At 44.3% G+C, this 23,086-nt stretch overlaps 1 protein-coding gene across 3 annotated transcripts in view; it reads right to left on the bottom strand.

Moving 5' to 3' along the window:
• The window catches only part of LOC137413438 (AF4/FMR2 family member 4), a 156,510-nt gene extending 133,424 nt beyond the window's left edge, over nt 1-23,086 (bottom strand). The window contains exon 1 of one of the 3 annotated variants that reach the window (XM_068098849.2): nt 22,805-23,086. In XM_068098849.2, the coding sequence (XP_067954950.1) occupies nt 22,805-22,821 (17 nt within the window). In that variant the 5' untranslated portion in view covers nt 22,822-23,086. Of the gene's footprint in view, nt 1-22,482; nt 22,752-22,804 lie in introns of those variants that run through there. The other 2 variants (XM_068098851.2, XM_068098850.2) reach the window with 2 other exon arrangements.

The following is a 23,086-nucleotide window of genomic DNA, read 5'->3' as shown; positions in this document are numbered from 1 at the left end:
AATAATTCATTTATTTTGTATAGCGCTTTTCCAGAAGCCCAAAGGCGCTTTGACAGAGTTGAAAACATAATGCATAAAAGGTATATATACACAGACTTGGCATTTAATATGGAATTTTTTTTTTTTTTTCTTGACTTGGGTTTACTTTCTTAACTCAGTATACCAATCTGGTGAGTTTATTTTACACTTTGGTGATTTATTTGTTAAAAGAACCATGTCACTGATTGTCTGTCACAGCAAGAAGTCAACAACAGGATTATATCACAGGTGGCATGGCAAAATGTACGGACAGGTGCATTTGATGATTGGCTTCACAGTCGGGTATACGAGGGTTGTTGCGTTCTGTATTAGTGGAAAACAACTGCTGCATGTCTCCAAAAGTTAATGCTGCTTCCTCTGGAGATGGTCCGTCAACTCAACAATGCTGTTTGTCATGGAGTGGTGGCTTTACGAAATTACGGCATGAAACAGCGTGCTATTGCTCGGCAGTATGGCATCACTCAAGGTCAGGTGTCAAAGATCCTGAAATGAAATGCTCAGATGGGTGTCCCTACTCCAATACCGAGGCCAGGACGTCCCCGCAGAACCACAAGGAGGGATGATCGCCAGCTGCACCGGTTAGTCCGCAATGGCCGTACAACAACACAACAACATGCATTTTAAGGCCATTTTCCCTGCTAGAGCGGGGGTTAGCCTTGCGGTCCACATGACAATCTTCTCCATTTTGCCCTATTTTCTGCATCTCTCCTTGTTAACCCCCTTGCCGGCATTTCTTCTTCCACCATCTTTAGCCAAGTCTTTCTCGGGACTTCCCCGTCCTCTACTTCCTTCTACATTAATTTCCATCACTCTTCTCAACCAGTCACTTTCATCCTTCCTCAACACATGACCAAACCATCTCAACCTGTTCCTCTTCATAGCATCAATCATAGGCAATATTCCCATCATCTTTCGGAATTCATCATTTGTCTTCCTCTCTCTCAACGTTTCTCCGCACTGGCCGTACCAAGTCAGCGAATCGGCTTAGGGCTGAGTGGCAGCAACTGTCAAATGTGCCTGTATCCAGAAGGCTCGTCAACCAACGACTGGTTCAAGCAGGCTATCGTGCCAGGCGTCCCCTGAGAAAGCCATGCCTGACCAGACAACACCGCCAGCGCCGATTGCAGTGGGCCAGAGAGCACCGTCAATGGCAGCCAGGACACTGGAATCACATGATCTTCAGTGGCGAGTCTAGATTTCTGGTCTATCGTCAAGATGGCCGCGTTCGAGTGTGCAGAAAAGTGCATGAAGCCTACTACAAAGATTGTATAGTGCCAAGAGTCCAAACTGGAGGTGGTGGGGTGACCGTTTGGGCTGCTTTTCATGCAGGGGGCAAAACTGACCTGGTTGTTCTGAATGGAAACCTGAACCAGTTCAAGTACAGGGCCATTCTGGAAGAAACATTGCTTCCATTTGCTCGTGCAGCCTTTCGAGGAAACTTTGTCTTCCAAGATGGCAATGCACGGCCTCATCGTGCTCGCATGATCCAACACTTTCTTGCTGACCGTGGTGAAGAGCATATGGAGTGGCCTGCCATGTCCCCGGATATGAATCCGATAGAGAACTTGTGGGCAGAATTAACATGTCAAATCGACCACTTGGACCAGCAGCCGACCTCTGTGCGTGAGTTGCAGCAGGCTATTGTCACTGCATGGCAAGCGATTCCTGTCCAAACCTTGGCAAATCTCGTGAACAGCATGCCTCAACGTGTACGTGCTCTCCTGAATGCTCGTGGGGGTTGCACGAAGTACTGAACTGTAATTCTACTGTCCGTAATCCCAGTCGTAATTTAACTTTTGTTAAATTTTTTTTGGCTAATGTGCAAAATAAAGAGATACTTCTGGAAAACGTACAGAAGTTTAACACAGTACTGTCCATGAATTGAGTTCGATATCAGTTTACATCACTTTCAAGGATCAATTTATTTGTTTCGAAATGTCAAATGTGGTTTTTGTTTCTTTTAAAGGTCACATTAACAAAATCTAAAATAATTTCAACATAATTCCAATGAACTTTTGGTTCTAAGACATCTTGAAAAGTAAGTTCCCCCCAACAAAAAAATATTCCATATTAAATGCCAAGTCTGTATATATATATATATATATATATATTGTTGCGGAACCCAACGTCGGCCTCTGTTCCCCTTAGAGGGGGGATTAACCCCCTCTTCTATAACTGACCGACGTGGTCCCTGACGCTGCCCAGCGACCTCCGGAAAGGCCGGTGGCACAGCCACGTTCGTACCGCGGACAGATGTTAATTGCCGAGCGGTTTTAGCAACTGCGGCACGAACTATTAACAGAAACTAGACCCGATCCTTGAACGTTGGCCAAATCGTGCCACAGGGTTTCAATGGGGAAAAGACAAAGACGACGGATGTGAAGAAGAGGAAGACAGAAGTAGGAAATACGAATATAATTTATTACTACTTTATGTACAATCAAAAGAAACCAAGGGAGAAGGAAAGATAATAAAATAAAATACAGAAGAAGAAGAGCCACAGTGCAAATACTAGCTTACCTATTGACAGTCTTACTTAAACCCCAGGACAACACAGAAGACGGACGAACAATCAGACTTACACGGGGGATGATGGCAGGAACGAATGGCGGGGAGGATCCGGGTGGTTGGGATGATCACGGCTCGAGTTGGGCAGCCGCCGTCTCTCCTCAACCGTCTCTCGTACGGCGATTCCTTTGAAGCTGCAACTGCCGTCACCGCTCAAAGCTGCCGTGGTCCAAAACTGCGGTGGTTCCCAAGCTCCGTCGGTTCAAGCTGCTGTGGTGTGCCGCATCTGACGTGGGGGCCTTGCGTGACGGGTTATCTCTCTCTCAAAGGCTTGCTGTCTCTCTGCCGTTTCTCTGATGCAACTCTCAGGACTCCTGCCATTTCTCTGACGCAACTCTCAGGACTCCTGCCGTTTCTCTGACGCAACTCTCAGGACTCTCCTGGGTATTCAACTTGTCCTCCTTTGAAAGCTTTCGCGCGCGCTTATATAACGCCTCGGGCGATCAAGCCGCCGGCATCCAGGACACGCCCATCGGTGAGCTCGCCTCGGCCCTGATTGGTCGCGAGGGCTCACCGATCCCGCCCTTAGAGGAGGCGTTGGCAAGGCCACGCCTTGTTCCCGGCACTGGGCCGACTCCTCCCACCGTCTGCTCTGAGATGACCTCGTGGCTAATGGAGTCTTGCAGCGAAAAACCACAACCCCACAGCAGCAGCGGAATGCAGCTGGCAATTGACGAAAGGGGAATGTGAAGGGAATCTACCTTGTTTGAATTTGGTGCAATGGAGTGTTAATTAATGGAAGACACAGCCTTAATCTAATACACATAATAAGTGAGATAACTACTGAACAAGGAGGAAATCTATGATTTGCTACGTGATTGTTTATGGAATAAGTACGGGCACAACCTTCGACCTTTATACAACAAATGGAGGAAGGAGGGTGATGTTTCCATATACACAAAAACACAATTCTCAAATCCATAACAATATATATATATATATATATATATATATATATATATATATATATATATGTGTGTGTGTGTGTGTGTGTGTGTATGCATTTATTAATGTCCGGCTTCCTTCTTGTGACTCCAGTGCAGTAATTGGTCTTTATTTTGATTAAAAAATGATTGTATCTGAATCTGGATCTTCACCAAAATCTAATCAACGCGTCTTTGTCACACAACCAACATGTCCCCCAAATTTCATCCAAATCCGTCCACAACTTTTTGAGATATCCTGTTCACAGACAAACAAACAGAGGTGAAAACATAACTTCTGTCTACTTTCGGTGGTGGGGGTAACAAAGCAATGCTGATGCGAATGCCACTTCATATTATGGTCGTTTCATAGGAATTCTGGAGATTTGCTGGATGTGGTCTTGTGCAATGAGACATCCAAACAAGTAAGAATGAGCTTGGTGGGGTAAGGTAGGGGTGAGGAGGAAAATACAGTCCCATGAAAGCAACATTGCACAACATTTAGTCATACTGGCGATCAGAGGACAACGTGACCTTCACCTTGGTGCTTGGCTGCTCGTAACGATTAACTGGCACATGATGGTCTGCACGTCCAGGCAAAGTGCCAAGCTAAGTTAGGCAGCGCAGGCCTCAATGTAAGCATATGAACCACAGTCATAAAAGACAGCTTAACAACATACATGTAAGCTTGCTCAAGTGAATGATCCAAATTAATTTCCCCTTTTTTTCGATTCAATACAGAAACCTAGATTTAAATTTAAAGAGGTCATGTGCGACCAAAGGAGAACGTCTCGATAGCTTTAGGAAGCAGAGTGGAATCAACGGCACAATAATGCATGGTCAAGATTGAAAATTAAAGAGCACCTTGAAATCGGAGATAACAATGACCTTGTAAATATTCTACGTTACAACACAATAACCTCTCAATAAGCCTACGCTTAAAACCAACTGCACATGCCCAAGAGCTCTCTCAGCACTCCACCTTGTCTACTCAGGTACACCATTACAAAGAGGAATACGAGACCGGCAGGACTTGTGTGGTCCGCGTCGGAGGACAGCTCAAATAATAGGCATGCTAATCACTGTGTGAAGGAAAACTTCGAGATGTTTCAAGCGCTAGCCTTTCAGAGCACAAGTAACCGCTTTTCTCCAATGAAGGCCTCACATCAGAAACGCCAGCTTTGCCAGGTTTTCAGCTCTTTTTCAGCTTTATACCCGACTGGTTAACGGTCGTGGTGAGGAGCTGCAAACGCGGAGATATATCACTCTAGAAGGCAAATAGTATTGTTGCGGGAATGCCTTCTCAGGGTTAACATTGTGTAGTCTAAAGAGTCATTTCCATAGTGCATGTTTAGTGAAAGTGAAAGTTAAAATGACCATGTTAAGAAATACGGCGTTCTTTTTATAGAAAGCTGTGCTCTTCCTTTCCTGCATTTTCGTATCCAAAACCACTTCCTCTGGTACCTTTCTTCATGTTTATCCCTCTGTAGTCTGTCCTCAATCTTCTTTTTGGAAAGGAATGAGGCTGTGGGCACAAGTTTTAGCACTGTGGGTTTTGGCGCAAAAGAGCACGTCGCAGCCATGTTCGCAGAACACGCAAAGTTTAAGGGTCAATTCGCCAATTTGCCGTGTCAATTCGCCAATTAGCATGGGGCGGATGAGGCAGAGCATCGTGGGGGCCTATAAAGGTCGTGTGCATGTCCAGGTGACAGATCTCTAGCAGGAGAGCAACGCCAAAAACATTTTTTTAAAGAAAACCCTGCCAAGTTGAAGGAAGTACCAGCACATCGCTTAGCTGGTTCAAATATGGAAGGGTGGCAAATAGGCCAATTAATCCGCTTGGAGCACCTGAATGGCCTGACCAGCATGACCATTTTAAGTGGTTTGTCAGGATTCAAACCATGCAACTGAGCAGGTCTGACAACTGTTGCAATACATTAGCTTGAATATGAATAGTCACCAAGAAAATCAAAATTAACAGAACAAAACCAAAAGTGCTCAATTGATGCTCAGACACAGATACTAAAGAGATTATTAAATTGCATCAAGAGAAGGGAGGACCAGAATATTTGGATCTTCTTTCGTATGCAGCACAAGTCTGCGGAGTAGGATCATTGTCTGAGGGGACGGCTGTGCCACTAATGCAGTACCCACTGTAGGTTGGGGCAAGGATTTGGAATTTGTTCAGGATACCAGCGAAAGCTCGCTTAATCTTCGCCAAGAACACAGTGGGATCATTAACTTCCGCAAACTAATGCCAGCAGATGGGACGCCAAGTTTAACGTCCAGCAGATGGGACGCCAAGTTTAACGTCCATCCGAGGAACGGCACACACATTGATGAATCACCCTGCCTGTGAAACACCGAGATGAGACTTTATAGCTGGGTCAGGAATCGAACTCATGCTTGGAGGCGTGTATGTGTGTGCCACTAGGGCATCCTTCCAGCCCAACATTTGGGATAGAAAGTGACGTTTTCACAGGGTTTTTTTCGGAAACAATAAGGTGTTTTCAATTGTACGAGGCGTACTCAGTATAACGAAGGTCTCGTAATTTCTTTCAACGAGCACACAACACTTAAAATGACACATACTTCACTTCTCAACATATTCCCCAAGGAGTGCTATAAATCTTTGGCACCTGTCCATCCATGATGTAGTGGCTCTAACAAAGCTTTCTTCGAAGGAATGTGGAGTCCACCGATAAATCTGATGTGGAAAAATTGCGCTCACGAAGGCAGTTTCATTTTTGGAAAAAAAATCCCAAAGCAAATTATTGGCCCAACGTCCGGTAAATACGGGAGATGTGGGATCAGTTCAATGGTCTGCTCTTTAAAAGAGTTCTTCAAACTTCAATTCAACGAATTCAGAACTAAAGTACAACTAAACTACAGATTCGTATCAGATCCGTGCTCAAAATATGACATTCAACTTAGACCAAGTTGTTCCTCGATCATAAACTGATGTTTGGGGACAGACAGGCAAATAGACAGAGATAAAGTGAACCAAGTGCTTATAGGAAGGGAGGGGAGGGGAGGAGGGGGCGAATATATATATATATATATATATTGTAACTTTTTCCTTTGGGGTCAATGCTTCCCCCTTCCCCCCCCCCCCTCCACCCTTCCCCCCCCCCCCTCCCCCCCCCCCAGGGGTCGATGCCTACCTCTCCCCCTTTCCCTATTAACTTTGAAAATTTAAACACTTTTGTACCACAATCAACAATTTTGAACACTTTAAACTGAAGGCGTACTTGCATCAGCAATCTAGCATACTATGGATATTAACGACAAGGAAGCCTAATTAATAGTTTTAAATCACACGTCCATATAAACAACGCAACACAAATTAATTCAAATCAACACTATTGCATTTATTCTGCAAGGAGTGACTTCCAGATGCGTGCAGGAAGACGCACAATAACTGTAATGAACACATGGCAGCTAATAAGGCCAAAAAACCCCCAAACATAGAATTTGACGCGAATGCATCAATGGATATGCCTCTGCCCACGTTAGATGTTAACCCAACGTCACATTTTAGGCCGAAAAAAATATATTGCTGGTCTCTGGTCAGACCAAAGTTCCAGAATTGATGCGGCGATGCGGTTTTTCTCTCTCTCTCTTTTTTGAAAAGCATGGATTGCACATATAAAGGTGTTGTTTTTTTGTGTCCTCATGCCTTGTGGTCCTCCTCATCTGCCATGGCACCGTCCAGAGAGAAATTAAAGACAGCCAATGGGACTTGTAGGCCTTTTTGTAAATAATGAATACAAGCTTAAGTTATTTGAAAATGTATTTATTCTGAAAATCATTAAGTTCTTCAAGCATATTATAGATTGCCATTTCGTTCTCGAGATCGCCTCGCCATACCGTCAAACATTCCAATGCGTCGATCGCGTCAACACTGCGCATGCGCAAGTGGTCGAACAGGCCAATGATCTCCCACGATCTCTTCTCCCGGTCCACCAGATTATCACAGACACCTACAAATTCATGACAAACGATAGGATCCAGGCCGAACTAACGAGACCATCCGCAGCTCTCTCGGCCTTCTGGTTGCTTCACACGAACCTGACAAAGAACGTCTTCGTTTCAATAAATGACAATATCCAGCCGATTGGATTCATGACGTCATGGCACACAAAACTACTCATATCTTTGGAACGGCTGGTTGGATTTGGACAAACTAAACGTAGTTTTGTAGGGGAGAACCGTGCGCGAACGTCGATACCAATGTCGACCCTCACAGACCCGTATTTCCTGAGATAGCTCGCCGGCCCGGCAACAACAGGCACGCGCTGTTGTCGGTACCGTTGGAAATTTGAAAAAAAAATAATAAATTGTTGACGCGCAGGGTCAAAATCGATGCGCGCGCTGACCAGAGACCGGAAATGTATTTTTCTCGACCTTATCTCAATTAAATGGTCATACGAGTGAGAAAACACGAGAAAAGTAGAAGAAAGACAACATCACATGCTTCTAACACGAGTAATCGGCTGCAACATGATTTCCAAAGGTCACATGAGCTTCGACCTTTGATCTGTTTAAACTTTCAACCAAAGTGTAATCACAAAATTTTCACCTTTTGTTGCCTTATAGCCTGGAATTAAAATGCATTAAATCGGACTTTTTCCACCTTTATTTACACAACGTAACTCACAATTTCCAAGTCAAAAACAAATTCCACAGATTTCAGAAAATTAATTAAAAATACAAAACTAGAATATCTTGGTTGGATAAGTGTCCACCCCCCTGAGTTAATACTTGGTGAAAGCATCTTCGCCAACAATAATTACAGCTGCGAGTCTGTTGGGAAAGGTCTCTACCAACTTTGCACACCTGGATTGGGCCATTCTTCTGTACAAAACTGTTCAAGCTCAGTCAAGTTGTGTGGGGAGCTTTGATGGACAGCAATCTTCAAGGCATGCCACAGATTTCGATTGGATTTAAGTCGGGGCTCTGATTGGGCCACTCAAGGACATTTATCTGTGTGTTCCTTATCCCACTCCAGGGTAGCTTTGGCTGTGTGCTTCGGGTCGTTGTCATGCTGAAAGGTGAACTTTCGTCCCAATTTCAGCTTTCTTGCAGACGGCAGCAGGTTTTCCTCTAGGATTTTTCTGTATTTTGCTCCATCCATTTTCCCTTCTATCCTGACAAGTGCCCCAGTCCCTGCCGATGAAAAACGTCCCCATAACATGACGATGCCACCACCATGCTTCACAGTATGGATGGTGTTCTTTGGGTGATGTGCTGTGCTGGGTTTGCGCCAAACGTAACGCTTTGCATTTAGGTCAAAAAGTTCCATCTTGGTTTCATCAGACCACAAATCTTTTTGCCACATGGCTTCAGAATCTCCGGAATGGTTTTTTGCCTCTACCAAACGGGACTCAAAGTGGGCTTTTTGAGTAATGGCTTCCTTCTTGCCACCCTTCCGTAGAGGTCAGACTAGTGGAGTGCTAAGGAATATTGTCACATGGACACAGTGACCTCTGGTCTTCGCCATAAAGGCCTGTAACTCTCACAAAGTTGCCATTGGCCTCTTGTTGGCCTCTCTGATCAGTCTCCTCCTCGCTTGGTCATTCAGTTTGGAGGGACAGCCTGATCTAGGCAGGGTCTTGGTGGTACCATATACCTTCCACTTATTAATGATTGTCTTGACTGTGCTCCAAGGGATATTCAAGGTCCTTGAAATATTTTTATACCCATCCCCTGATCTGTACCTTTCCACAACTTTATCCCAGAGGTATTTTGAAAGCTCCTTGGTGCTCATGGTTGAGTCTTTGCTGTTAAATGCACTACCCAGCAAAATAAACCTACAGGAACACCTGATTTTACTCTGAAATAATCAGAATCACTACAATTTAACACAGGTGGAAGCCAATTAACTTGTGCGTGATTTTGAAGGTGATTGGTTACACTGAGCAAATTTACAATTGCTATTACAAGGCAGTGGGACATTTATCCAACCAAGATATTATAGTTTTGTATTTTCAATTAATTTTCTGAAATTTGCAGAATTTGTTTTTCACTTAGAAGTTGTGGGTTACGATGTGTAAATAAAGGTGGAAAAAGTTTGATTTAATGCATTTTATTTCCAGGCTATAAGGTAGGCACAAGTTGAAAATTTTGAAAGGCTTTGAATATTTTCTATAGGCCCTGTAATCTTTGTATTGCAGTCCATACTTGTGCCAAGTTTGTTTGGAATCCCTTCAGTGATTCACAAGTTATCGTGTTAACAATAAAATTTCACCTATGTCCGAAGGAAGCGGTTCAGTTTGGCATTTCAATATGAAATAGGCAAAGCCTAGAAATGAATGAAACCCTTGGAATTACCCTTTAGAAACAATTAGAATTAAACACGGTGCGAGAAATGTTCTTCCTCATTTTGACGAACAGATGGAAGGATGGAAGGAAAGCCATAGCCAAATAATGAAGCGGTTTCACCGCTTAAAAATAATTGGTAATGGCTGGACACACCGGACAGCTTGACTTACAACCTGAAAACATGCCTCTGGCATTATTCTGTCTAGAGAGAATGAGGGAAGGAGAGAGAGAGAGAGAGAGAGAGAGAGAGAGAGAGAGAGGGCGAGAGAGAGAGGGCGAGAGAGAGAGAGAGGGCGAGAGAGAGAGAGAGGGCGAGAGAGAGAGAGAGGGCGAGAGAGAGAGAGAGGGCGAGAGAGAGAGAGAGGGCGAGAGAGAGAGAGAGGGCGAGAGAGAGGGAGAGAGGGCGAGAGAGAGAGAGAGGGTGAGAGAGAGAGAGAGAGGGTGAGAGAGAGAGAGAGGGTGAGAGAGAGAGAGAGGGTGAGAGAGAGAGAGAGGGTGAGAGAGAGAGAGAGAGAGGGCGAGAGAGAGAGAGGGCGAGAGAGAGAGGGCGAGAGAGAGAGAGAGGGCGAGAGAGAGGGCGAGAGAGGACGAGAGAGGGCGAGAGAGGGCGAGAGAGGGCGAGAGAGGGCGAGAGAGGGCGAGAGAGAGAGAGAGGGCGAGAGAGAGAGAGAGGGCGAGAGAGAGAGAGAGAGGGCGAGAGAGAGAGAGAGGGTGAGAGAGAGAGAGAGGGTGAGAGAGAGAGAGAGAGGGCGAGAGAGAGAGAGGGCGAGAGAGGGTGAGAGAGAGGGAGGGCGAGAGAGAGAGAGGGCGAGAGAGAGAGAGAGGGCGAGAGAGAGAGAGAGAGAGAGAGAGAGAGAGAGGGCGAGAGAGAGAGAGAGGGCGAGAGAGAGGGCGAGAGAGGACGAGAGAGGGCGAGAGAGGGCGAGAGAGAGGGCGAGAGAGAGAGAGAGAGAGGGCGAGAGAGAGAGAGAGGGCGAGAGAGAGAGAGGGCGAGAGAGAGAGAGAGAGAGGGGGCGAGAGAGAGAGAGAGAGAGAGAGAGAGAGGGCGAGGGCGAGAGAGAGGGCGAGGGCGAGAGAGAGAGAGAGAGGGCGAGAGAGAGAGAGAGGGCGAGAGAGAGAGAGAGGGCGAGAGAGAGAGAGAGAGGGCGAGAGAGAGAGAGAGGGCGAGAGAGAGAGAGGGAGAGGGCGAGTGAGAGAGAGAGAGAGAGAGAGGGCGAGAGAGAGAGAGGGAGAGGGCGAGAGAGAGAGAGGGCGAGAGAGAGAGGGCGAGAGAGAGAGGGCGAGAGAGACGGCGAGAGAGACGGCGAGAGAGACGGCGAGAGAGACGGCGAGAGAGAGGGCGAGAGAGAGGGCGAGAGAGAGGGCGAGAGAGACGGCGAGAGAGACGGCGAGAGAGACGGCGAGAGAGAGGGCGAGGAGCCTGAAAAAAGGGAAAGGGAGATGGAATAGAAAAAACTGAAAAAAAGGACAATTGAAGTTAATTTTTTTGTATAATTAGGAATGTTCATGCAAAAGATTTTTATTGAGACAGAGCTCAGTGATATAGAGGCAAATGTGAAGTGCCAATTGGGTAGAACAACTAGAAATGCTGGAAATCTGAATGGATTGGCCTACTAGATAAAAACATACAGTGAAATAAGGCACCAGATCTATGGTGATTGACCGAGTAGTTGATAACATTCTTCAATACTGCTGACCACTCAACATCAGACACATTTCTGTCAAGTAACGAGAATGGCCTGCAATAGGATTTTAAAGCAGTTCACAAACCGACCCCAAAAAAACTTTTAACCTTGTAATTTTTAAGAATTCCCTGCCACCACCACCCCATTTCAACACAACATGCTCTTCGCTCGAGTTTTGTCAATTTAAATGGTTCGTCAAATAAAGGTTTCATGACCCTTGACCCTTTACCCTGTCAGATTGTCGTTCATAGCATTCCTCCACTCACAATGGGCATCCCACTCACCAATCCATGTCAACAACCCAAGAGAATTACCATTAGAACATCCGATTCTCATATCCGGAGTTATGTTCAATTTTATCATTTTCAGCTGGAGTAACATGACCTTCGACCCCCAACATCTAATCAGTTAATCTTTGCGTCATAGTATGTACAGGTAACGAAAATCTGATACGCATGCACATAGCGGCAGACAGACAGACAGACAACACGAGAATATAATGTCTCCGAATGCGGAGGCTGTCTCTCTGTGAGCACATCTCAAAAGGTTATGGATGGATTCTGATTAAACTTGGTGGACAGGTTGGGTGTGTGCCAAGGATGAATTTATTCGATTTTAGTCAAGATCCGGATACGAGATCTTTTTTAATTTTCCAAGTGATTCTTCACCATTGAGATATTGGACCAAAAACGATGTACTGCATCGCACAATGTTTCAAAAAGTCCTGGAAGGATGGCAAACATTGGTGGATGAGTTGCATAGGGGACAAGAGCAAGCCAATATTCGATTTTGGTGCATACTTGTACTAAGTTTGGTCAAATATCTTCAGCGGTTCATAAGTTATCGCGGTAACAAAAACCTGCTACGCATGCACACATAGACAGATGCACAGCCGGACGGACAACCAAAAACACAATGTCCCAGGAACCTTCAACTGCGTAAGCATAAAAATGTTTAAAAAAAACGTATCCATGGGACGTAGTTTAACCAAATTTAAACCAAACTAATGTTGACTATAAGGGGGAGGATTAATTATTTTGTGTCCATAACCTAACCCTGGCTACCCGAGCATGTATGAAAAATTTAGTGGAGATTGGCGCAGCTGTTTGTGTCCATAATCGAACACAGACAGACAAGACACACTGTATTTTAATATGATTAATCTGTCCATGTATATTCACGTACAAGGGAGGTACACAGAGCTACCTATGGTGGTATGAACAACACTCCAGGGCTTTGTGTTTCTGATCGTTATTTTTGGCAATCTCATCTGCGCCGGCGATCTACTTCAGGGAGATTTTCCACCAAAGTCGGACAACGTTCAAACAGGCATTCCAACATCAAAACAACAGAATATTTAACGCTTTCGCCTCCTCCGTCGTGCTGTCACGGACGTCGCAGAAGCCTATCACAGTTACTTATCCAACTCATAATCCCACGAGATATGTGGAAAACTTGTGGCAGAGCAACTCTCAAGTGACCATGAGCAGGCTAATTGTGCCAATAAACGACCCAAAGCCAATTATCCTATTCCTCATGCATATATACGCATCGTTAAAGGTAAATAACAACATGTTTTATTTCACAATGTCACGAAATTCCCGGTAGTCCTCAACAACGACTTTATAATGACATGTGTTTTATGATCCATGAACGACCAGTAATGTGCGAGTTTGAGAGAAAATAGTCGGAAATAATAGAAAGGACCTGCATCACCTGTGCAGTAAAAGACCTGCTTGAGAGGACGCCACACTGACACAGTCGTGTAGAAATAACAGGCCGCTGCCCCAGTTGCTGAGGCCGATCTTCACAAGGCCCTTGATGCCCATTGGCTCAAAATCCTTTCGACAGTCGATTTGGGCATTTTGCACGGAAGGCAAAGCTTGTAGGGAGGTCATGACGATTGTGAACATGACAGGTCTAAAGACATCTTAGACTTTGTATAGCAGTAAGCACCAAGATGGCGGCCATAGTACAGTATATCCAGTCGTAGCCAAAAATATTGGCACCCTTGCACTTTTTTTAAATAATGCACCATTTCTTCCAGAAAATTGTTAAATTTAAAAATATTTTGGTATCCACATATGTATTTCGTTGGTTTGCAGTGGAACAAAACAAAACAAGGTGAAACTAGAATGGCACTCAGTAGAGAGCATACCTCCACCTGGTTGGCCCTATTACTTAAATAATTAAATAATTCTCATATCCGAATCCATATTCACATCTTCACCAAAATCGAATTGATTCTTCCTGGTCACACACAATTGTGGTCATCCTGGTGTTGGCTTAGCGGTTAGGGTGCCAGCTTGGGATCCTAAGATCCTGGGTTCAAATCCCGGTCCATCGCTGAATTAACACCAGGGGGGTTGACTCAGCCTGTCATCCTTCCGAAGTCGGCAAATTGAGTACCAGTCCACTGGTAATTCCCTGTGTGTCGCAAGAGGCGACTAACAGGGTTGGCGGCAGGAAGAGCATCTGGCCATAAAACATTGCTTCAAAAAAAGGGGCCCACGGTGCCTGGAAAAGGCCAACCCCTGCTCTGCGGGGAAAATGGCCTCTAAAGGAGGTTCTTGTCACACACACAACCTGTCCACCAAGTTTCGTCGACATCCATCCATAACTTTTTGAGATATCCCGCAATGTATAGTTTATGGTCCTATCTCCCGATGGTGAAGAATCACTTAAAAAAAAAAAAAAAAATTCTCATATCCGAATCCATATTCAGATCTTCACCAAAATCGAATCTATTTGACCTTATAAGACACTCAACCAGTCCACCTAGTTTCGTCCAAACCCGTCCACAACTTTTTGAAATATCCTACTATGTATCGTTTTTGGCCCTATCTCCCAATGGTGAAGAATCATTAACAAAATTACAGTAGCCAGAAACGAATCCGGATCTTCACCAAAATCTAATCATTTTATCCTTGTGACATATGCTAGATCTCTGCCAAATTTCGTCCGGATTCGTCCATAACTTTTTGAGATATTTTGTCCACCAACAAACAAACAAACAAACAAAGACAGACAGGGTTGAAAACAACCTCCATCCACCTTTGGTGGCGGAGGTAAAAAAAATTTACTAAATCTTACCTTATTCCACACAGAAATGCTAAAATGGCCCGGACAATATTATTGGCACTTTTTAGAAGTTGTTAGAAATAATTAGATTTGAAGCAGGTGATTCTCCTTTACTTTGGAATTGAACTCACCAGTGGTGAGTTGCAGGTGCCTGCAATATAAAAATAACTCATTCAACCAGTTTGAATAGAGAAAAGGAGTCATTCTGCTGTTTTGTGTCACTGTGTGTACCACAATGAGAATGGAGAAAAGAACGAAAAACAGAGAATTGTCCGAGGAGGTCAGACATGAGATTATAGCCAAGCATCGGCAATCGCAAGGCTACAGGTCCATCTCCAGAGACCTTGATGTTCCTGTGTCCACCGTACACAATGTTATCAGGAAGTTTAAGGCCCATGGCACAGTAGCCAACCTCCCTGGACCTGGTCGCAAGAGAAAACTTGATTGAAGATTGCAGCAAAGGATTGTTCGAATGGTGGAGAAAGCACCTCGATTAACTGCCAAACAGATTCAAGCTGACCTTCAGATACAAGGTAAGACAGTTTCAACTCGCACCATCCGTCGCCAACTCAATGAAAGGGGGTTCTATGGCGGGAGAGCCAGGAGGACCCCACTGCTGAGAGAGACATAAGAAAGCCCAACTGAAGTTTGCCAAAACACACCTGAACAAGCCAAAATCCTTCTGGGAGAATGTCATGTGTACAGATAAGACCAAATTAGCGCTTTTTGGTAAAGCACATCATCTCTATGTTTTCAGATAACAAAATGAAGCCTTCAAAGAAAAGAACACCTTCCCTACAGTCAAACATGGAGGAGGTTCAGTGATGTTTTGGGGTTGCTGTGCTGCCTCTGGCACTGGGTGCCTTGAATGTGTGCATGGCATCATGAAATCAGGAGATTACCAAGGCATTTTGGAGTGCAATGTTCAACCCAGTGTCAGAAAGCTGGGTCTCCGTCGAAGGTCATGGGTCTTGCAGCAGGACAATGACCCCAAACACACTTCAAAAAGCACCCAGGAATGGTTCAAGACAAAATGCTGGACTGTTCTCAAGTGGCCAGCAATGAGTCCAGATCTAAATCCCATTGAACACCTGTGGGGAAATCTGAAAACAGCAGTTGGGAGAAGGCACCCTTCAAATCTGGGAGAACTGGAGCAGTTTGCACAAGAAGCGTGGGCCAAATTGATTGAGCTTCCTACACCTCGCTACTGGCAATGCTATAGGAAGCGCTTGACTGCAGTTATTTTGTCCAAAGGCCGTGCTGCCAAATATTTAGTCTGGGGTGTCAATCATTTTGTCAATACTATTTCTTTTTATTTTCTGATTTAAAAGGACATATTAAGTTCTGAATCAAAAACAAAAGTTCTGTAATATTAACAGTGAAATAAAGAATTGTGGAGACCAAATACTTTTGTCAATTTCAACTTATTTTTAGAGAAAATTGTGAGTTATTTGAAAAAAGTGCAAGGGTGCCAATATTTTTGGCCACGACTGTAAATTGTGGATGGAGTCAGGCAAGATGTCCAACCAGTGGGTGGAACCTGCACACATGAACAGCTCCTTTTATAGTACAGTATCTAGAATATACTTATAAATCGAACTAATGTTGACTTTTTTTCTGTAATTCATTCTCTTCAAGCCCCTTCTTCCCTCTAAGTCTTCCAGCTGTTCATCACCATCTCAGATCATCCCCATTCCCAAACCATGATTTTTTTCTACCCCCATTATACCAACCCTTTCCCCCACCAAATTTCCAGATTTTCCTTCCTGAGAATTTGCTTCTGCAAGTGCCCATCTTGTCCACCACGTGCATCCTCCACTAACCCCCATTCCGGCCCGTATCACTTGTTTGCCCATCTTCATTCTGCTGTTTGTGTTTCCCCTTTCTCTTTCTGCTTTTCCTTCTGTTCTGTGTCCTAATCTAGCTCTTCCGTGAGCCTTTGTAGGGAATAACTTTGTATAGAAAAACAAATTCCATTTAGAATCACCGATTCCAGAAACTACTGAAATCACCACAGTACTTCAAAAGAAATTGCGGTCGGCAGGCATTTTTGGGGTAGGGCGGGTTACCGGAAACATTTTTTTTTCTTTTTTCTTTTTTCATTTTGTAAGCCGAGTGCCTAGAAAATGTCTGAATTAAACTCTTAAAATGTCTGAATTGAACAACAAAAAAATAAAATAAGTCTAGTATATCATTTCAAGGGATTAGAGGTTCAAACAAAGACAGACGATATATTTACACAGGCATGAGTTGAATGAAGAGTGCAAGTTGAACCTCATTGCTGGTGAAACTCTCATCACCAATGTAATTGGTTTTATCACAAGGGACCACAATTGTTAAATTTATAGACATCTAACAAAATAAATAAATTAAATCACAAATAAAGAACCTCAGATGAACAGACAGCTTTACCACGTCAAAGGATGACAAATGAAGCAGCCACGGTTTAATGAAATGAGGCATTTCATTTCTGCAATTCGATTTTTTTCTTTATTTTGAAGTAAAAACAAAATTAAATATAAACGGACACAAGGTGTGGAATGTGGATACACAAAACAAACTCCCGTATATCAGTATTCTGAGTGAAATACAACACATCGAAGCTTAAGGTGGACCGTATCGTTAAATAACTTCAAAAAAGCACAAACACACCAGGTGTGCCAACAGGTGTGCTGGAGTCGGGTTACATCAGAAGAGAACTATGTTGTGCTTCCAAACACACATAATTTCATGAAAACAGTCAGGTAGGTGTTGAACGAGCAATCAACACTCAATGAAAACTTCCTTGTCGTTTGCTGTGGCCTACACTGCGCAACAGAAATAAACATCAAGCAAAGCAGATTTGCGAGACCTTGGCCTCCCATCATGGACTAGCATAGTAGCAAATCAGCTTTTACGAACATGCAGCATAAAGGTTCTTCTGACCTCCAATGTAGAATGTACAACACAGACACCTTGTAGTTATGGGATTATAGGTATGTGATGAAAACAATCAGAGCAGCAATGTTAACAAACCACATACTGGAGCAACTAGCAAGGCCAAAGGTCACATTACCATTGATGAGGTAAAGCTCTACCTGTTCTCAAACAGCTTATCTCTGACCATCAGTTTGGATTCTGTCCCGGTCATTCAACTCCAGACGTGCTACTGCTCCACGTTAAGCAACGATTGGTAACCCTAAATCTCAATGAAGAGGTTACGGAATACATCAGCCGTTCGACAGTCTGGCAATCAAGTTAACTAGCATCCAAGGCTACCTTTATACCTGGATTTCTGACTTTTTCCACTTAAGCATATAATGCATTGCTATCAATTGAACCCTCTCCTCCTCCTCCTCCTTTCTCCAGGGAGAGGCTGGAATGCCCGAACACATGGTCTTCTTCCTCATTTACATTAAAGAGCTCCGGAATGCTCTGCAAAACCCACTTTTTTTTTTCTTTTTTTTTCTTTTGCAGATGATTCCACATCATGTCATACAATATGTCATCCCAATGACAGGCAGACAACAGGCATTTCACTCTCTTCTGATGGGGAATCGATTCGATTCTGGTCTGATGCAGATCTCCAGGAGGATCGTCAAAACGAATCCACCGATCTACACCCATGATCAGCCACGTGTTGGCTCGCTCGTAGCTGATCCACGCTCGTAGCCTGGTGTTGGCTTAGCGGTTAGGGTGCCGGCTTGGGATCCTAGGATCCTGGGTTCAAATCCCGGTTGATCGCTGAATTAACGCCAGGGGGGTTGACTCAGCCTGTCATCCTTCCGAGGTCGGCAAATTGAGTACCAGCTTGCTGGGATGAATGATCACGGTGTGTACCCCGATTCAGAATAGGCACACTGTATCCCTGCGCATCGTAAGAGCGTGACCAAGGGTTGGCGTCAGGAAGGGCATCCGGCCATAAAAACATTGCCTCAAACAGGGAACCATGATTGTCATGGGGCCCGCAAGGCTAACCCCCGCTGTAGCGGGGAAAAATGGCCTTAAAACGATCATTCATTCAACCCCACTGCAATACCATCAAGCATGTCCTCACATGGTCCGACAACATAGCAATGCTGGCCTTCAAATCCAGCCACAGACTGGGTATCAGCGGCACAGCCACACCCCCAGAATATGATGCAGGCTGCATATGAACCACCACCAATGTACGTACGGGCATTGAGGAGCTCGTCATCCCAGAGAACGACAAGCGAGAATGTTGGCTGGAACTGTTCCTCTAGGTTTTTGTCACATTCTTCACGGAAGCCATGTCAAGCTCTTGATGGTTAGCTCCTGCACATCATCACCGAAGTTCTGAGCTGTGGTAGCATGGCCAAACATTGCCAACCTTGGTTCTGTCCTGAGCTGTTGCTAAATTCAGACATAACATTTCTTCTTGCTCTTTATACATGATTAAAATGATGATTCATTTTGCGATATTCAGAATATATGCAGATATAATGGGAAGGTAAAACTTCTTCAACTTCAACAAAGCGCACGCACACATCCTAGATAAGTGGTGGGCAACCCAAGCTAATTAGAGAGCCGCAGGTGCAGTCCTCAAATTCAAGGGCCACAAGACCCCCTTTACAGCAATTAGAAGCCAAAAGGACACATTTTAATTTCAAAAGACCTATATATATTACATATATTATATAAATTGTAACAATATAATAAAGGATTGAACATATCAATATAAAAGTAGAAGCATTTAAAGCCATAAATATACTTCCTTCTTGATGTGACTTCTGGGGTGACCATATTTAAAGCAGCCCATGAGTTTCCCACCACTATTCTAGATGGTGTTGGTCGGGTGGTTTGGGAGATGCTACCGAAGCCTCAGTGAGTTGCTACAGTGCATCCTATAAATAGTATAGACTGCAGCCATGGTACACCAATGGTAAAGGGGATCAACATTTGAGATAGTGGACGAGGATCCAAGTCTAGCAGGCTCCATTAAACAGGATATTGTCAAGCTCTTCAAATGTTGTCAATGCATCCATCCAGACAAATAGAGATGATTCCATCAGAATCCTGAGTTGTCCTTTGTAGACGCGACAAAGGCATTAATGAGTAGGAGACTCACCACTAGAAATTGAGCCTCTGACCAGCTAGAGTGGCGACATAGCCGCGGACAAGGGAAAACTCATGCCCAACGCCGTTCGGATAGCCTCGCCCAAAGTCAGACCCTGAAGGTGCAGTAGTGCTGTGAGGATATTCTTTATCGTCGTAATACCATTTAAACGGTAATATTGCCCGATATGAAAGCCATCATGCCCTCCTCTCCTCACCCTATTTTTAAAGGCACGACTTGCAAATAATCCCAACATAGAAGGTTTGCATTGACTCGAGAACACATTTATGGGTGCAATCCTGAAAAAAAAATGGTATAACAATAGTTTTGCGAGAAGTGGTGGTAACCACGTACAAGGGAAGCACACTTTCATGAGCTGTATCTATTTCCAAAGGCAGAAACAAACAACTAAATTAAACAAAAGTAAGCGTGTGAAATGCACGAGACGTTTCCACAAGTTCGCAAGATGTCAAAGGTATTTTCACCACAGAGGAAACCATATCACGTTATACAAATTTCAGCTGCATTCAGCACTTTATCACAAAACAGGAGCTTTGTATACCTTTACCAAAAGTATTTTGAAAAATCCAAGCTGACAAAAGTAATAATGAAATAGTCAAAAAGCATATCCCATACGACTTGGTTAAAATGAGCGATATAGCCATCAGCGGGTCAGCGGATGGGTGATGGCATTTGATAGAATGTGAAAAGCAAAACAACAATGAAAACTAGAACGGCACTCGGTAGAGCAGCGTACCTCTCTGCCTGGTTGGTCACATCACTCAATGGTGAAGAATCACTTAAAAAATTATACGAGCTGGATCCGGATCCGGATCTTCACCAAAATTGAATCGATTCTTCCTCGTCTCACACACACAACCTGTCCAAGTTTCGTCCAAATCCATCCATAACTTTTTGAGATACCCCGCTATGTATCGTTTTTGGCCCCATCTCCCAATGGTGAAGAATCACTTCAAAAATTAAATAATTATCTTATCCAAATCCATATTCAGATCTCCAAAATCGAATCGAATCGTCCTTGTCAGACACCCAATCGGTCCACCAAGTTTCGTCCAAATCCATCCACAACTTTTTGAGATATCTTGCTATATATCGTTTTTGGCCCTATCTCCCAATGGTGAAGATTCACTTGAAAGATTCATCAGCCGGATCCGAATCTGGATCCACATACGCGACATCTCTGCCAAATTTCGTCCGAATCCATGCACAACTTTTTGAGATATCTTGCTATATATCGTTTTTGGCCCTATCTCCCAATGGTGAAGAATCACTTGAAATATTCATCAGCCGGATCCGAATCTGGATCTTCACCAAAATCTAAACATTTCATCCTAGTCACATACGCGACATCTCTGCCAAATTTCGTCCGAATCCATGCACAACTTTGAGATGTTTTGTTCACAAACGGACAGACAAACGGACAGACAGGGGTGAAAACATAACCTGCATCCACCTTTGGTGGTGGAGGTAATCAGCCACAAAAGTTTCGGCCCAATCTGTCCATAATTTTTTGAGATATCATGCCACATATCGTTTTTTGGGCCTACCATTTAGAAAAATCACTGAAAAGATTCTAGTATCCAGATCCGGCTCTTCACCAATATCGAATCTATTTGTCCTCGTCACACACCCAACCTGTCCATCAAGTTTCGTCAAAATCCGTCCATAACGTTTTTAAATATTTCTTGCTAACAGAGACAGACAAACAGGGCTCATCTGCAGTGGCAGAGGTACCATGACAAAAATCTTGTGATAGGTTGGATTGAAGCTCCGCCCACCGGAATCTCGTGACATCATTCACATCCGGCAGAGCGAAAGCTATGGCAAAAATCGACTTTCAACCAGGCAGAACAGAATAAAAGTTGGAAATGAATTTAGACCTTGGTATCAGAATTGTATGACGCCTTCTAAGATTGGTGACGATATAGGAAATAGCAATCGTGACAAGGGGGGGGACAGACTCATGTTATATACAACTACAAGATGATACATTCTGCATTTAAACTTTAGAGATTAAAAACATTTTTTGAGAGAAGTTGAAAAAAAAAATCCACGAGAAAGAAGAGAACTTTGTTAATCAACAACAAAAAAAACCCTAAAAACAACAGGAACAAAAAACCCAAACAAAATAAAAACTACAACCGGAAGTAACTAATTCTGGTTTTGTGGATCACCTTTGATAAACAGATTGGGAACAACAACAACCGGAAGTAAACATTTGTTTTGTGGTTCACCTATGTTTTTGAGGATAAACATAAATAGATTGGGACCAACAACAACCGGAAGTAAACATTTCAGGCTTTGTGGTCCTTTTGTTTTTGAGGATAAACAGATTGGGATGTAGAAACCAAGTGTCCTTGACTTCTTACACTTTGGAATAGTTATTATCACCATCGGTATCAGGCAGCGATTTACACAAATATTTGATACAAAACATCCCACGGTATTTGCCCTAACCGACCAAACACCGTATTATAGTTATACAGATTATTCAATTATAAAAGCTTACCTAAACAAGGTGACAACGGTAAAATGCACAGGTGATCTTCACCGCTCTCACAAACTCTCCTCTACCTTTACCATCTTCGTTTCGTCCGTCTCACCCGTCCTCCTGCCATTTTGTCACCCGTCGTACCAATCTCACCTTCGTCACTCACGTTACCTTCCAGCTCTCTCCCGACTGCCATGTTTCCTTCACGAGTCAAACAGCTGTATATCTTCACATTGCCAACAAGACAACCTCCCCCACATTCACAATCACATACCTGCGAGGTATTCTCCTCACCTTTTCTACAGGTATTATGTAGCTTTTTCACCACTTCTCAAACCAGGTATGTCACGTCACGTCCATCTCAAACGTTTCGTCATCCGCGGTCGAACACCTCAACTACCTTTTTTCCACAGGTACTCGTTCGCGTAATCCCTTCAAACATGCCCAACAACGAACACCTTTCGCACGATTCATAAACTCTCCGGTACCGACGCTCCCGCCACGTCGAGCCGTCACGTCACAGGTCGTCGTTACATTCGATTAACAAATGGACGTTCTGTCAGCAATACATCCCCCATTGGTAAACAAACCAAGAGACTCCATTCCCAGGCCTCACCCCGGCAAGGAGGCCATGCCCGCCCGCTTATAGCCCTCCCTCCATCCGCTCGATGCGCCGTTCCGGGACGCACATCGCGCCGGGCCCGCTGCCCCTCTCGGCCTTCTGTCGCCGGCGCCGTCGCTGCCCGTGGGCCCAGGCCCGAGCGTCGCCTTCAGCACAGCCTCGCCCGCTGTGTCCCCCTCGACCCCTTTCCCCTTTTCCTCGTCTTTCCGTTCGCCCGCGGACGCCCGATCAGACGCCGAAACACTGCAAGCAAAATGGTGAAGCTGGGAGGCGTTG

The sequence above is a fragment of the Myxine glutinosa genome, chromosome 12 (assembly GCF_964187855.1).
Source record: "Myxine glutinosa chromosome 12, kmMyxGlut1.1, whole genome shotgun sequence".
Taxonomy (NCBI): Eukaryota; Metazoa; Chordata; class Myxini; order Myxiniformes; family Myxinidae; genus Myxine; species Myxine glutinosa.
The sequence above is the reverse complement of the archived record's forward strand: the minus strand, read 5'-3'. Positions and strand labels throughout refer to the sequence as shown.